This window comes from Aythya marila, assembly GCF_965140915.1.
Source record: "Aythya marila genome assembly, chromosome: Z".
NCBI classification, from domain to species: domain Eukaryota; kingdom Metazoa; phylum Chordata; class Aves; order Anseriformes; family Anatidae; genus Aythya; species Aythya marila.
In genome coordinates this window covers 75,408,262-75,424,298 of record NC_139080.1, presented here as the reverse complement: position 1 = coordinate 75,424,298, position 16,037 = coordinate 75,408,262, and the positions used below count along the sequence as shown (strand labels likewise).

The following is a 16,037-nucleotide window of genomic DNA, read 5'->3' as shown; positions in this document are numbered from 1 at the left end:
GAGTCATGTCAGAGTGGTGAAGGGAAGAACCTATGTGAACTCCTTTCCCCAGAAGTTACATCTGCACAATGAAACCCGGGACTTGCCAAAAAAAATAACAATAAAAAAAATGCCTGGCTAAAAGTAGAGACACTGTGGATCCCAAAATATTTGTGAAACTGTATTTCAATTTGAAGAGTTCCTGCATTGTTTTGCTTTAAGGTGGAACATGGAAAGGGTGAGCAGCTGCATAGCACTCCAGTGGTTTTCTTCTACCTAATGCAGGTGGTTCATCGTCCCTCCCGGGCAATCAGCTGGGCTGTTTGATAGCTCGTTAGAACAGGGTGATGAGTGTGCAACACGAGGGGTTCCAGTCTGCATATGATGATGTAATGACCACATCCTTTTTATTAGAATTACTTGGACTATGAAAAATTTGCATTTTAGCGTGTACGTGTCATAATCCTGTTCAGCAAAGGAAGTTTATCTTTGAGTTGTAAAAATCATTATGTGAGGGGGCTGGGCTCAGTGGAGGCTTTTTAGTCGGAGAGAATGTTTGCTGTCTCATGACAAGGGAGGGGGAAATCCCTAGCATGAGAAGCCATGCCTGGAGGAAGCTGTCATGAAGCTGCCACGTTTCCCTCTTTGATGTTTATGACCAAAGCATTGCTGCATGAGGCACAAGGCAGCGCTGCACTCCTTGGTCTCCTGTGTAGGAGCTCGGCTCCATCTGCACATCAACCTGGGAGAGCTCCCCACTAATTAGCCATCTTCTGTCATTCCCAGTTTATGAGCTGAATGGAAGGCTTTCAGGAAGGCAAAAGCCCAGAGGGAAACTGCAGTTTATGAATGTGAGTGATCATAGATCTTTTAATGTCAGGGTAACTCTTCCCTCCACATGGTGAGGAATGCTGGGCATGCTGTCTGTCTGGCTTTCTTCTCCTGAGTAACAGCTGTGGAGTGTAAGCCTCTGTCAGAGGAGTCATTTCAGCCTGAAGACAATTTTCCACTCTCTTTTTTCACCAATAAATACCTACACTAAAGGAAATTTCTCAGGTTCAACCTCAGCCTGGAGAGACTTTTTGTAGAGTGGGAGGAGAAGCAAAAACTCTGGAGCAAGATATTTTTTATATTTGTGGCCATAGCAAAGTTAATAATGCCAATTATAGGTGCAAAGAGTAGGAATAGGAGTCATACATGTGCATGATCCCCTTTTTAAAAGGAGAATTTTGAGAAATGCCTGAGCAGAAGTGCAGCCTGTAAGATCATGGAAGATGCTGATTCCTTGCTGTTTCATGAACACCAGTACGGAGAAGGAAAAGTTCAGCATTCCCTTCTGCAAGGATTCTCTGGCGTGCTCATCCTCTGGACAGGACATCTCCAGGAGTGCCTTAGCAGCCTACTAGCCCAGCTCATTTGTCATTTGCTTTCTTATGTCTTCCCTAGTGGAGATTGTACATGAAGTGAAAGGATCTTAAAGCAGTGTGCATTTTTTTTTTCTGTTTGCTTGTTTGTGTTTGCATATTCATGTTGCTCGGTTGGTGTTCAAGGTCAAAGACCACCTTTCACCTGAAGTGGTAATGAGGCTCCACATTACAGGGGTAGTATTTTTGTAGATATTTGAGCTATCCCCTGACATCAGCACAGACTCGTTTTCTAAAATGAGCAATCTTGCTGAAGTACTTTCTGTCGAAAAGTTTTCTGTGCTGTGTAGATATCTTAAGAATGCCAACAGCCTCTGTAAAACAGTCATTTTTATCTGGACAAAGTCTGGTTCTTCTCATCTCCTTTGTACCCTAGTTAACATGTATGCTGGTCCTTGGTACCAGTCGGTTACTTACTGGTGGCTCAGGCCCTTGTTCCCACTACTATCCTGTCACAACTTCCTACTTTTGCAGCAGACCAGCAGAGCATGCACAGCCCATCCTTCCTCAGGTTGCAGAAAATGCTTGGACACTCATCATCTCTGAGGGGTGGTTAAGTCATCTTCTTCAAAACCCCTCTTGCTCCTTGGGAGTCTGCAGGCTAGGATGGAGCTGACCCATCCCCAGCTCTTCCAGGTCTTTTATTTTGCACAGAGGTGCTAGGAGATGTCTTTCAGACACTCAACTGGGGTATAGCAGCAGCTCAGAGGTGAAAATAGGGGAAGAAATAAAGATAAATAAAAATTCCTAATAGATCCCTGAAGTCATACACTGGGGGCAGCTGCCACCAGGACTGAGGTCATGGAATATTTTTCACAGAACATAAAGAATTTCTTTAACAGAGGGGAAAAAACACAACTTTACAGGTGAGTGCCTTCCCCTGGAGGAGGAGGAGGATGATACCCTCTGTTACCACATATAAGTGTGACTTGGGGGCTGCAGTTTTTGCTGGTATCCCACAAATGTGACCCTGTTGCCTTCAACTGAGAGCACAGGTCCATTATTGCTCAGCGTGGATTTGGGCAAGGACCACCAGCAGTGTCTGAGAGGATCAGACAGTAGGCAAAAGTAGAAAAAAAGTCAAAAGCGCCTGTGATCATGGTGTGTTATGATGCTTTTACGCTGAACATACCTACTGCCTGAGAACGGCACTTATCTGGATGGAAATCTGCCAGAAGAAAATGAACCCAGCAACATGTCTACCACAGCCTGAGCTGGCAGAGGAGGTCTGCGCTGGAGCCCAGCTCTGCTCAGGCGCGTGGGGATGTCTGTGGTGGATCTCAGAGCCCTCAGGCCTCACAAGGCCCTGTCTCCCAACCACAGCCTTCCCCTGGCTGTGCCATTTGCCAGCCTTTCTGACACTGTTGGCACAGGTAGGATTTCTCTCTGCCACCCTCTTACTCACTTTCACCACATTTTTAGGTGAAACTTACGGGAGAAACTTGCTCTTCTGTGAAAAGCAGTCGAAATGAGGCTCTGAATCCCAGTTTTTAGTGTAATTCATACACATACACAGAGAAAATGGTTGCGTAAGGGTAATTTCTTGTGGATGCAAACCAACAAACCCGTGTTTTCCTATGGGCAAGGCATGTTTCTACCTTGGCTTCCCTATTTGTGAAAAAGGAACCATGGCACTGCTGATGCAGACAGCAGCACACTGCTGCAGGGTTGCTGTCACAGCGTGGAAATGGATGGGCCCTCTACTCAGGTAGGATGGTTCTGATTGAAGATAACAGCTCTCATCTAAAATGTGGATCCCCAAAACCCATTCTTAACATCATTCTTCAGGGGCATGGAGTGGAAAGGGCTGTTTGCTTCAACAAAGCTTGTCTGTCAGACTGAGCAGCCTGTGATGGGTCTGTATCCCTGGGGATGGGTGGACAACCAAGAAGTTACTTACTATTTCAAGAATGAAATAATAAAACGAGATATCTGACCCTTAACCAAGCCTTTCATTTCCAGCAGTCTTTTTTTACCCACTGGACATAACGAGCAGGGTGATGGTTGCTCATGGAAATACCCCCTCTGCTTGGGGGGTGCTCAAATTCCCAGCCTCATCCCTGCACCAGACAGCTTAAAGTAAGCCTGTAATAAGAAACTAGTGATGCTGGGGTTTTCCACGCTGGTCAGAAATGAAACAAGACAGACAAGGGGATTTCTTGTAATACTGACTCAGGTTTCACTTCTTCCATTAAGTACTGCTGACTCTTAGAGGAGATTTCAAGGCTGCTCCCTAGCGGTTACTACTGTTAACAACGGATTTTGAAGGAGCAGCTTGGTTTTTCGTTTGTCTATCCACAGGAAATTTCGTGAAAATCTGCATGATCTTTCTGGCTACTTCACTTATTTGTACGGTTTGGGGTTCAGTAGTGGTTTTGTTTTATTTTTTATTCCCCGTCCATTGAACAGTCTTATTTCAAAGATCTGTCATGATATGGAAAAGGGAACCCAGTTTTGCTTCAGCAATTGTTTTTTTTTTTTTTCGCATTGTAGCCGAGCATATTTCTGGCGTGAACAGATAGGACCCTTTCACCCCTTCATTTATTTTTGCTGTCAGCCAGGACAGGACCTGCACACCGTATTCCCACATTCCCACATCCACAGCCTGCCCCTGTTGTCTTCGTTCTTCCCCGCAGGGCTCTCCTCCCTGGAGCCACCGACGCATAGTCTTCTGCCAGCTGGATCCTTGCGTGGTGATGAGAAGCACAGGCTGTCCTCCCCAGAGGATGCTGTCCCGCCAGCATCCACCCCCAGGACAACCCTCAGCTCTCCTGCAGCTCCTTGCAGTGGCCTCCTTGCTGTGGCCATCTGTAACTTGTGGGATATATCCTAGGGGAGAGTAACATCAGGGAGCTTTGAGCTCTTACAAGGCAGGTAAAGAGCACTGGAAGAAGAAAAATAGCCAGCACTCTTTAGCCAGCCTGCCTTCTCTGGACATTTATTGCACAGTGGTATCCAGTGCATGGTATTGTCTGAGGAAGAAAATAAATAATCTTGCATTTTTCCAGTATCTTATGTACATTTCCAGATCACCGAAGTGAGTCATGTAGGAGATAGGCCAGCCAGATCCTCCTGCAAATAGTGGTTGTGTGTTAAGTCTGCCTTGTGTCATGTGGTAATTTTTGCTGGGTTTTGTAGAAAGGTTTTGCAATGTTTTGATGTAGTGGATTTCAGGAAGAGGGGGAGTGTTTTAAAACCCTTTGACCATTCTGGTTTATCAGGTTGTTTCCTAAGCTTCATTCCAAACTGCTTCTTCACTCAAACCCTGCTAAAAATGCTTCTCCAGCTATCTTCTTTTGGGAACAACTTGGTGAGTCTTTGACCTTAGAGGAGATTGTTCCTTTTCCATGTCATTTCAGGAAAGATCGAGAAAATCAAGCCTCCTCCATCCCCCACTGCAGAGGGCCCCATATCACACACTGACCTGCCGTCTGAGGAGCCTGCAGGAGCCCAGCGGCCCAAGAACTTGATGGAGACCCTTTTGGAGGATTATGAAACACACAAAACCAAGAGACGAGAGAGGATGGATGACAGCAGTGTAAGTGCACTTGCCTTTTCACTGTCTGCTGTGTGACGGAGACCACGATTCATGAGATCCAAGATTTGGAGAACAAAAATGTGTGTTTCCCTAGAATCTGGTCAGATCACCTTGCAGATGTTTAAGGGTTTTAACACATTGTAAGGGTCAGCATGATGGAAATGGAAGGATGAGTGCTACTGGGGTGTAAGAGAGAGTCTCAGTGCAAATATCAAAGGCAACTAAAAAAAAAAAATAATCATTTTAATTCATTAAGTTAATTAAATTAATAGTAAGAGCAGTAGGCAGCTGCCAGGCTATTTTAACTTGCATACCATCAAGACCTTCCACTGGGTTATTGTAGCAGCTCTTTGAACTTAATGGGTCAGATCTGTATCGATGCCTTTGTTCATAGACTCCCAAAGTCCAGTCCCAGCGTGCTTGGGATTCAGTGTAAGTGGGTAAATTCCCTACAAGCAGTCGCTTGGAGAACCAGACTCAGAACATCTCAAAAATTAACTTGGATCCTTGAGTGTGCAGCATGCTGTTTCCCGCTGGAGTTGTTGTCTTTCTCCCACACAAATAGAAAATGAAAATTGGCCAGAATTTCAGTCTGGGAAATGGGCGCCTGCATTTCACTTATTGCTACAGTAGAGTTCAACCCAATTAATATGTTCTTTACTGGAGGCAATAGTAAGAGGAGCTATGAATTTCATAGCTGGAAGTCCCAAAATTCAGGTGCATACATTGCACAGCCTGTTTCCCAACAATGCACAAGATGTTTCTCCTTCATACTCGTTATTGCTGTGAGTAGTCAGTGCAGAATATAGTGAGACATAGCATGAGATATAAAACTGCTTAAATGGATGCGGTTCTTGTTTTGTGTTTGCTGAAGCAGCCAGAGTCCTCCAGGCACTTCCCAGAGACGTCAGAAGGATGATCCCAGCTGCAAGGAGCTCATGCTCCAAGCAAAGTGCTTTCTAGTAACTCTTATTAGAGGCAGAGTCTCATTAGGTGTATGGAAGTAAGTGGAGGTTTGTAATGTGAATACCAGACCACACTGGTCTGGCAACTCCTAACCTGTACTGGTGAATATTATGAAGTAGCACAAGAGAACCAGAAGGAGTGAAATGTGCAGGGATCTTGTTGCATTTCTGCTAAAACATAGTAGGAGGGCTGACTTGAAGCACAAGCAGATGAATTCCCAGTGCACACCAGAAGCTTTCTGGTCCCTTCTGCTGCTGAAGCTATTGAAAAACCTTCTTCAGCTTCACTGGAGCAAGACATGGTTGTCTGCTGGACTCCTGTTGTGGCATGGAATGTGAACTGGCACATGGTGATGAGCCTTGCTTCCCCTAGCCAGTCCCCTGGATGGGGTCTTTGAGAGGTTTAATGTCTGTGGAAGTTCTCCATCATGTTCTGAGCATACCAACAGGAGCAGTCTGTAGGGTTTCATTTCTCCCTGCATACAGTGTACCAAAAGGCTAGAGTGGTTTCAACAGAACATCTACTCTGCCTCTCCCTTAGACACCACCACCTTCAGTTTCATGGCTAGCTTGAGTGGTGACAACAGGGCAGCTCCTGCTGGGGCTTGCAAGAGTTGGCTTTCAGAAACAGAGGGCAAATAAGGAGCATCTGCTCTTGGAAGAACCTCACTGCTCCAGCAAGTGGGCAGTTTCTTCCCAAGAGGATGTGTAGGCTTCAGCAGGTGAGAAAAAGAGAAAAAGCAGCAGCAAAACAATGAGTCAAGCACTGACAGTAAACAAGACTGAGACTGGCCAAGCAACATCATTTTAAAAAAAAAAAAAAGACTAATATTTTAATTTTTTTTTTCCATGACACCAAGTTGCTTGAAATCCTATACTCTGGGATGAGCCAGTTCTTGCAATTTATTTATATTGTTCTTGTTTCCTAGTTGTAACATGCTTGTTCAATGTACTAATGCTGGTCTTTTCCCTTTCTGCCAGTACACCTGTAAATTACTGTCTAGCAAGGTTACTTCCGAGGTACTTTTCAACTGCTTATTTACTTTTGCTTCTTCTTGCATGGTGGTTCCAAGTGCATGTTGCTGCAGTTTGCATTTTCATGCTGTGTGCCAGTGCTGTTTCATATCAAAACTGGGATGCAAATATGTGTGGGGGTCTTATCTCTCATCAACAAATGTTTGTGTGGCTGGTTTTCTTACCCCCGGATTCTAATTACAACTTCTGGCATGGGAGAGGTTGCAATTAAAGGGATGGGAGCTGTTGCCCAGGACTGGAGCATTCCTGAGGCATGAAGCAAGAACTTTTTGCCATGATCCCTGTTACCATTCAGCTGATGAAGCTGAACCTGGGGTCCAGGGAAGCTCAGACACCGCGTGAAACTGCTGTGGTTTTCCTCCATCCCTGATTACAGGGTATGTAGCAGTAGCAAAATCTTAAGCATTTTGTAAGGAACCCGCACACCAACCTTTCATCAGTGGAAGAAGAGAGACAGATCTGAGTGCACGGTCTCAGCTTTGTCTATTTTGTGAGCCTGTTCTCGTCCATGTGCCTTGTGATGTGACAACACAGCTTAGCATCTGTGTTGGTCTCAACTTAGAAGAAACACAGACCTGCTTAAAAAAAGTGTATTTTCAGTGACATTTGACATGTTAGCAGGTTGTGTGCACAGCTATTGTCCCTGCAAAGCTGGGCTCTTCCAAATGCAACAATTTTAGGAGGAGGAAGTTGATAAAAGATATAGTTTTGCAGTGTTTTTTAGGAACAATGTGCTCAATAACGTGGAGATTTCAACTACCTATGATTTTCTATGCAGGTGTATGTGTAAATCTGGACTTCTCTAAGGGTCTTATCTAAACAGATCCTGGTAATGACTGACACTTGTTTGGCCAGCATCAGCATTGCATTACACACATAAACTTTTCACTACTTCTTGTGTTTCATTGCACATCTTTACCACATCAGCTGCCTTGAGACAAGTATATGATCATCATCTGTCCTGGGATGTAAAGACAAGTAAAATCTATGTCCTTCCCAATTCGTTAAATAGCTTGCTCTGGGTTTTATCTCACTGATACCAGCCAGTGATTGATCTTTGTGTGGAGTATTTATAGGGAATTAATCAGTATAGGAGCAGTGTACTTCCAGAGACCTGATTTCACACTGAGGCCAGGCCTCTTCTCCCCCACAGTACCTGCACAACAATTGGGTTATGGCCCACGAGTGCTCAGTAATGGTCAGAGGATCTGATGCTGTGTGGGAGGCAGGAGTTAAGGTGTAGATTCAACATGCCCCAGGTTGCACGTCCACCTTGTAAAAGGAGGTTAATACAAGGTGAAGGCTGGAAATCAATGCATGTGAATGGGGACTGGAGAGAAGATGTGACTTCTCAGCATGGCAGCAGCCCTGCAAAGATGTTGCAGAAGCGGCGAAGCCTGTGTTTAAAGCAAGCACTTTTGAAGGTTTAAAGGCACCACTGATAACTGTGTGCCTGCTCATATGCAGATTGTATTTATCCTTAAAACCATCTGCTTTTGTCCTTAGAACTGAAAGTATTTTCAGATTTACTGGGCATTACTCTGAGTTTGCTTAGTACTAATCATGCTCTAGGTCATAACTGCACTAAGGTAATACTTAGTTTTTTAAGTGACTAATGAAATTTTTTTGCTTACAAAATAGAATACCAGCATACTAGCTTTTATGGCAGAGGACACACAGTTTATGTTACAACACAGAGCAGCAGCAGTAGTACAGTTACTGTCTTGTTTCAGATAAACACGTTTTGGTTCAGCTGCTCAGCTGCTCACTGTGCTCACTAGAGGTCTGGTATATTCGGGCATTAGCACTAAGTAGGTACAGTATAACAAATATCTTTGTACTGAAGAACCAGGTGTGTTTTGTCCCTCAGTAGCTGTAGTTTCATGTTAAAGCATTTGGTCGTCTGCTCCTGAGCAGGCACAGTCACATCTGCAGCAGCAACCAGTCTGTTTTGTGCCTTCGTTCTTCTGTTTGTGCACGGGGCACTTCCCTGGAGGTATCTTTCTGCATGAAACTGTCAGAATTTAGTCACTCAGACCTTCACATTTTCTTTCGTTTGCAGCTTTTGGTTCCTCCAAGTCCAGATGGGAAGAATCAATAAAATATGAAGTTCTAGAAATTCTTTTTTACCTCCACATCAGACTTGCTGCCACTGCACAATAAAAATTAGCCTGTATTGTACAGTAGTGTGTTTCACTCAGCACCAGCTGGTGCTGTGGACTAAAGCATAGTTTTATTTTGCTTTCTATTCTCATTACGAGTAAGAGAGCAGTTATTATGTGTGTTGGAGGGAGATTCATGACAGATTGGTCTCCATCTCTAGGGTGGATAGATAAATTAATCTTGCATCTGACAGTGGTAGCCATTTCAGTCTTTTCTTCAAATCCTCAAATTATCTTATATCAAATCTGCCAATAAAGAGCCCTCTGGGGTTCTTAGCATGACTCCAGAGCTGTAACCACAAGATCCATGCAGCAGTTTTTTACCAAGAGGTTTCTACAACCTTATGTATATGTATCTTGGTATGTGTCCTTCCTTTGCGGCAATTTCTGTGCTCCAAATTCTTCCTCTGTTAATGCAGCTCATAGGCAAGTTGCCTTTCCCAAATAGGAGATATCTTATGTCACATTACTTGTTTGACTGCCAAGGCCTAACTACTAGGGCACGGCCAGCTCAGGTCAACAGCCCAAGGACAAGCAGACTGCTTGCTTTGTGGCCTTCCTTGAGCTCAGCCACCAATTTCAGACAACTCCAGTTGTGTACTTGTTTTCTCAAGCAAGTGTAAAACTGACACAGCAGGTCAAACACTCCTTTCAGTAAGTTAAAAAGATCCTTCTGGGGTAGCTGCTCTAAAGGATCCTTAGCTGTTAACTACCCGTTTAGGCATACCACTAGTATTTAATAATACACCAGATATCAGTACGTTTTTTCCTGCAAAGGCTAAGCCTGTGTTCATTGCCTTCCGTGTCTCTGACATAATTCTTCTAACAGTTCTGGTGATGTTTGCAGAAGAAGACAGGCTTCTGGGCACATTTGCAGACAGGTGGTAAAAGGAAGAAACCCTAACTTGCCTCTTAAGACAATGACGAGCTGACTGATCCAAAATCTTCAGGGTCCTGACTGTTACAAGGACCATCAAAGACCATTGCAGCTGGATGATTTCCAGCAAGGAAGACACTGACCAGAAACTGTTATCAATTAGATAAAATCCATGTTATTTTCAGCTAGCATAAACCTACAGGCCAAATTCATAAGACCTCACTTAAATATACCACAACTTTGTGACAGTGGAAGTTTTGATTTGAAATTTGTGCTGGATTGGCTATTTTTTCATGATTATTCCATTATGCAGGGGGGAAAACAACAATTTTCTGTGTTTTCTTTACTCATTATCCTGTCCTGGCTTCAATAGTCTCTTGTCTCACAGTATTTTCCTGTTGCTACCTGAAAAAATAACATTGTTTTTTTTTACCTTTCATTGCGAAACCTCAAGCAGCCTCTGTATTTTCCTATTCTGAGAAGATGAGAAGATGATGCCCTAATAGCACATCCCAGTTTTATTTTCTGTGTTGTTCAGAAACTCAGCTTGGGTTGTCTTTCCTTGGTTCGGGCATTCAATATCCCAGGCACACAGGTGAAACCTCCAGTCCTCAGCCTTGCAGCTGGAGTAGTTTCAGCACAGTACTTGCAGGCTGATGTCTCAGAATGATTTTTTCACTGATTTTTGGATGAATCGTTAGGTTTGTGGGCACAGTTGCCCTCTAGTGGGTGAAACAAAAACTGCTCAACCCTGTTTTCCGCTTCTGATGGTGGTTCTGCAAAGAGGAGACCTGAGTTTGAGCAAAATCTCAGCAATAAATCCCTCCAGTGGACGTGGACCAGATTTGTAGCCCTGGTCAGTGCTAAGAAGCAGATGGAGATTTGGCTCATACTTGTCTCTGGTGGATGGATTTTGCTTTTAGCTCTTTGGCTTGTTCATAGTCATACTCTAAACAATCAAGGAAAAAATGCACTAATAAAGGCAAGAAAATAATAAAGGAAATAAGAAAGTGGACACAATCGACCTCACCTTCAGGACCCAAATGAAGGTTTGGGCTTTAGCGTAAATGAAGAAGTGTTCTTGTTCCTGTAAGCAGAGCCCCTAGCACATGTGTACTGGTCCAGCCACAGCTTATCACAAGCTGAAAGAACAGTTTATTTAGTCTTTAGTTGATTATTTTTATTCCTGACAAGGCCTGAGACTTCACCACATCTGGCTTTCTACACAACGGAGTAAAATGGCATCTCCCTTTCTCAAAAGGCCAGTTACTCCCCTGCAGTCATAGATGGTGCTGAGTAACTTCCAGGAAGCGATGAGGACCTGGGGTGGCAAACATTAGTTCAGTGAACATGTTTTTGCTGTTCTTGTTGTTTTGTTTGTTTGTTTAAACAAACTACTTTAAATATTTCAAAATGTCTTCTCTGGGAGGGCCGATTTAAAACCCACTGAGTGCAGTGGACACTGACAGCTCTGTAGTTTGATCATGGGGCTGTTACTCAGTGTTGGTCAGGAAATAACATTGCTGTGTGCTTCTGCAGGAAGGCCCCAAATCTCCTTTTGTCATACTCCTCTGTTGTCCATTATTTTCAGAGCAGCGCATCACGTACGTGCTGACACCATTTGATCTGGTCTGAATTATTCCTTTCACCTTGTTGGAACACATATTAAAACCTTCCTACCTAAAATAATTGCTTCTGTACATGCATGTGTGTGCACATATATATGTAATACACAGACTGTAAGTATTTTTTATACGCGTGTGTGTGTATATGTGCGTGTGCTTGTGTATGAAGAACATGCAGCTGTGCCAGGGCCCATCTCGTAGCAGACCACGCAGGTCCTCCTCGTGTCGGGCCCCTTCCCCATGTTCACGGAGTGTTTTTTTCACTCCAGCAGTGCTTCAGCCACAGTGTCTGGGCTGCTGCAAAGACAAAGACCATGAGAAGAAGATGCAAGGGTTTGGGGGGGGCTGCCTAATTTCGTCTACAGGGGTGATGCGCCATGGTGAGCATCTCACAGGCTCCAGCGGGTGCACCCCCACCTCCGTCACATCAGCAAGCGCTTCATCGCATGCGGCGCCCCGGTTTGCAGAGGAGGGGCACCCCAACACGGGGACAGGGCAGCTGAGTGACAGGTGTCTTCTCCCTTTCTCTCCCCAAACCAGGTCCTGGAGGCCACCAGAGTGAATCGCAGGAAGAGTGCCCTGGCGCTGCGCTGGGAAGCCGGCATCTACGCCAACCGGGAGGAGGACGAGTAACCACGCGGCAGCACCACGAGGGCAGCTGCGAAACCAAAAACAAAGCGAAAACAACAACAACATAAAGAAAAGATAGAGAGAAAGGAGGAAAAATGAAACAAAAACAAAACAAACAAAAAAAAAGCAGCAGCATTTAAATCCGATATTTATTAAATACACAACAAACTCTATGATGCACATAGACACAGAAATGATCCAGCTCCCGGCAATCCTAAAACAACAGGAAAAATGCACCCAGGAAATGCCCCCTCCTCTCTCCCCTGCCTGCCCACTAGGAAATAACCCCCAGGGTGGGGGGGATACAGGGTGTGGGACCCCCCGGGACCGGTGGGAGGCCATCTCCATGGGCCGGAGAAGCAACTGGAGGGGAGGGCTCATGCATCCCCCCAACCGGATTTGCAGCCCCCCAACAGACCCACCTCCAGGTTCTTCTCCTCCCACAGCCGCTGCACCGAGACCATCAGCATCACCTCGGCGAGCCCCCCCACAAAGACGCCCCCAAAGCACGACGACGTTGCCCTCTGATGTTATTTCTCTGAGGGGACTGAAGGGTTTGGGTTTGGGACTGGGATCGGGGTGGGGTTTTTTTGGAGGGAGGGGGTTCTGCTCCCCTTATCTAGTAATTTATCTGTTTAAAAGGAAAAACAAATAAATAAATGGGGAAGCAGCCATTGCAAATGTACAATCCACTAGGCTCAGTAAAAATACAGTCCTTGTGTTGCAAACACAAGCCATCACAATTAAGGAGTGGAATAGATGGGGATGAGAGCTAAGCCAAATGGATTACCTTAGCTTTAGGATCCTATACGCTTGCAATATCACCTGAGCTCCAGGTTCTCAGATCATATTTACATAACAAAGTTTCTAAATAGAAAATCTGTATTTAGTGGATGACAACTATTTTTTGATGGTGGGGAGGGAAAAGAATGGCGTATGTGTAAAATCTATGAAGATGGGTAATTTGAAGTAGAAAGGTAGTGGGAAATGAATACAAATAAAGGACATTTAATTTTTAAATGAGGCAATAATTGAACTAAGCCAGACTCTGGCCTAGGAAGAGGTATGAAATAAAGAAGAAAGATGATAGCTACATCTCTAACTATATTTATACAGCATAAAAAGCCTTCGGAGCAGAGTGCTTTGTGGGAGTCTCCAGGTTTCCAGGCAACACAAAAGTTAAGGGGGGGGAAGTGAGTGAGAAAGATTGAGCAAGGGAGAGCAGACACAGGAAGAAAAACGTGACTTTTGCCATTCAGCCAGTGTTTTCAGCGCTACAAGCAGACCGTAGAGCCTCTAGTCGTTGCTTAGGCTTGGGATCAGCAGTGAAGGATTAGTGTGCATCTGTGTGTGCGTGGGTGTGCGGGTGTGCGTGCACGTGTGCGTGTGGGCGTGAGGCGCGTGCGAGAAGGCGTATGGTGGTGTGTGTGTTATTTTCTCCAAGGCTGTTTACCAGCTACAGGGGTGAGTGCTATTTTTTTTTTTTTTTCTGAAAGGGGATATAAAAACAAGGCACTGAGTTAATGCAGTATTTGTGATATTAAAATTTGACCCAACATGGTATTTGCATGAGTCACAATTGCAAAGTATTGACCAGTTTTGTAAGCTGAAAATTAGGAAAAGAAATGTGGTATTTATTCTTGTGCTTTGTATTTGTACGTAGTATAGAGGCTGCGGGTTTACTCTTTTCTTTTCATGCAAGCAATACAATAAGAGTATTTTACAACTGGGAACCATAATTTCTGGACCAGAAATGAACAAGTTTGGGAGGTGACAGAAAAAAAGAAAAAAAAAAAAAAGAAAGAAAGAAAGAAAAAAAAAAAAAAAAAAAAAACAGGAAAAAAAAGAAAAAGGGGACAGCTTTTTTTCTATATAAAATGTTCTGCCTTTTTTATAAACAACCAATTATTGTTTTTGACTTATTTTTAAAAACTATTGGCCTCAATGCTGGTCCTCCCTTAAGCCACTCCTTGGTTTTACAGCCTGCTACACTGTTTTATCCTGAAAACAGTGAGCTCATTTCCAGTGAGTACCGATACTGTGAACATACTTCTGGTGCTTTTCTTAAACAAACACAGAGCTTGCAACCAAATGATTTTTCCCACACACACAATTTCCTCCAGCATGCGCTCTCTGTCCATGGACACTATAGCATTTTGAGGCCTATTTTCAGGGAATTGCAGTGGATGTGACTACAGGCACCCGTAAACTCTGTGGATTGTCTCCCTTAGTGCTGCTGAGCAAAAGAAAGCTCTGCTGGCCTGTTTGCTGTGAGGAAGGCAGCGAGCTTGTCTCAAGGAAGCCCTAGCCTGGGTGCAGGGGGACACCACACGCACATGGGGGCAGGATAACCTCGACAGGGGCACCCACTGACAAATCCAGGTGAACAGCAGTCCACAGGTGGGTTCAGCCTGGCCACGAGGCTGTGGGAAATGCAAGTGAATGGTGCCGCAGCCCAGCAGGACTGTACATCACGTAGCAGCACCCATGAGTGCTATGCACCTGTACCAAGAGAAGCCCTGTCTCCTTCCACCCCCAGGCAGAACAGGGATGAGACCGGGAAAAGTGTCCTGAGCAGAGGAGATGGCCCTGTGCTCATGGGAAGGTGGTCCTGCATCAGACAGTGCTTCCTCTGGTGTGTGCTCCCAGGAACTCGCATCTTTTGTTTTCTTTAATCTGGAGGTCTACCTTTCCCTCCTGCTCTTCCCACTGGAAGCCACTGACGTTGACCACCCATCACGAGGCACCTCCCCGTGAGTTGCATTGACCCCCCTTGGTCGTTGAAGTGCAAATGACATTGCCCCCTGCACCGGAGGCATGCAGCGTGTCGGCGCCAAGCAGCCAAACCTAGCGTCCAGCAGTGTTCTTCTCTTCCAGAAATTATGGACACTCGTCCGCAGCACACATTCAGTGCTGCACCCGCACGAGTGCTATGCCGTTTACTTGCCTCTTTGTTATTTCATTTGCATGCTACCGAGCTTAGGTGTTTATAAGTATACGCCAGTAATACATATCTATCTATATATAACTATATCCAATGCAACCAAGGAGCACTATTGCAGAGTTAACTTTGTCTCCACAGAAGAAACACTCAGATCCTTTCCCGTGGCAAAGACTGGTTTTAATGAAACTGTGTATTGAGGGATAGTTAAGCATTAGCATTAGTGATTATAATCAGTTTGGGGTTACAGTGCAGGTTTTCTGAGCAATTCGTTTTAAACGCTGCCAGTTTGGGCTTCACCTTGTTCCGTACTGACGCCGTCTGAAGGAAAATACAGTAGCATTGATTTGTTTGGCAACCAAAAGGTGGCATCCTTGTCATGACTTACCAACCAGTTTCAACAATACCTGGCTTTCTGTATGTTAACCACTTAAATGTTATCCTGCTTCTGTTTTATAGTGACTGTGAGGCCTACAATGCAAGTATATAATTATTTTCTCATTAAAACAGAAACCCGTGTTGTGTTTCTATCCAGCTGACTGTGCCTTCGTGCCCCTGCAGGGTGCGGAAGCAGGGCAGCCGGCCAGCTTCGATGCTTCTTGCTGCTTGCCCAGGGCTTCAGCCCCTTCCTGCTCAGCTTGGCCAGGAGAGACCCTGTCCCTGCTGGAAATCGATGGCTACACTTGCCCATGTGGGAGCTGGAAGGTGCCAGGGTGTCAGATACAAGGTGGCTGGAGACCAACTCTGGGGGCTTGATGGGAACCAGGGGGGTTCATGCCAACCACTCTCCCCATGCCAGGAATATTCAGTGCTTATTTGTTTAATTACAACCCTGGTACACTGGAAGAGGCTGAGGACACA

The 16,037-nt window shown here is 44.9% G+C and overlaps 1 protein-coding gene across 9 annotated transcripts in view; it reads left to right on the top strand.

The window, feature by feature from the left end:
• PALM2AKAP2 (PALM2 and AKAP2 fusion) overlaps positions 1-15,704 on the top strand; it is a 263,158-nt gene extending 247,454 nt beyond the window's left edge. For 6 of the 9 annotated variants that reach the window (XM_082783181.1, XM_082783182.1, XM_082783183.1 and 3 more), the window contains 2 exons: positions 4,763-4,941; positions 12,146-15,704. In XM_082783181.1, coding sequence (XP_082639307.1) covers positions 4,763-4,941; positions 12,146-12,238 — 272 coding nt within the window. In that variant the 3' untranslated portion in view covers positions 12,239-15,704. Of the gene's footprint in view, positions 1-4,762; positions 4,942-6,887; positions 6,927-12,145 lie in introns of all 9 variants that reach the window. The other 3 variants (XM_082783186.1, XM_082783187.1, XM_082783188.1) reach the window with 1 other exon arrangement.
• Positions 15,705-16,037: the final 333 nt, after the last annotated feature.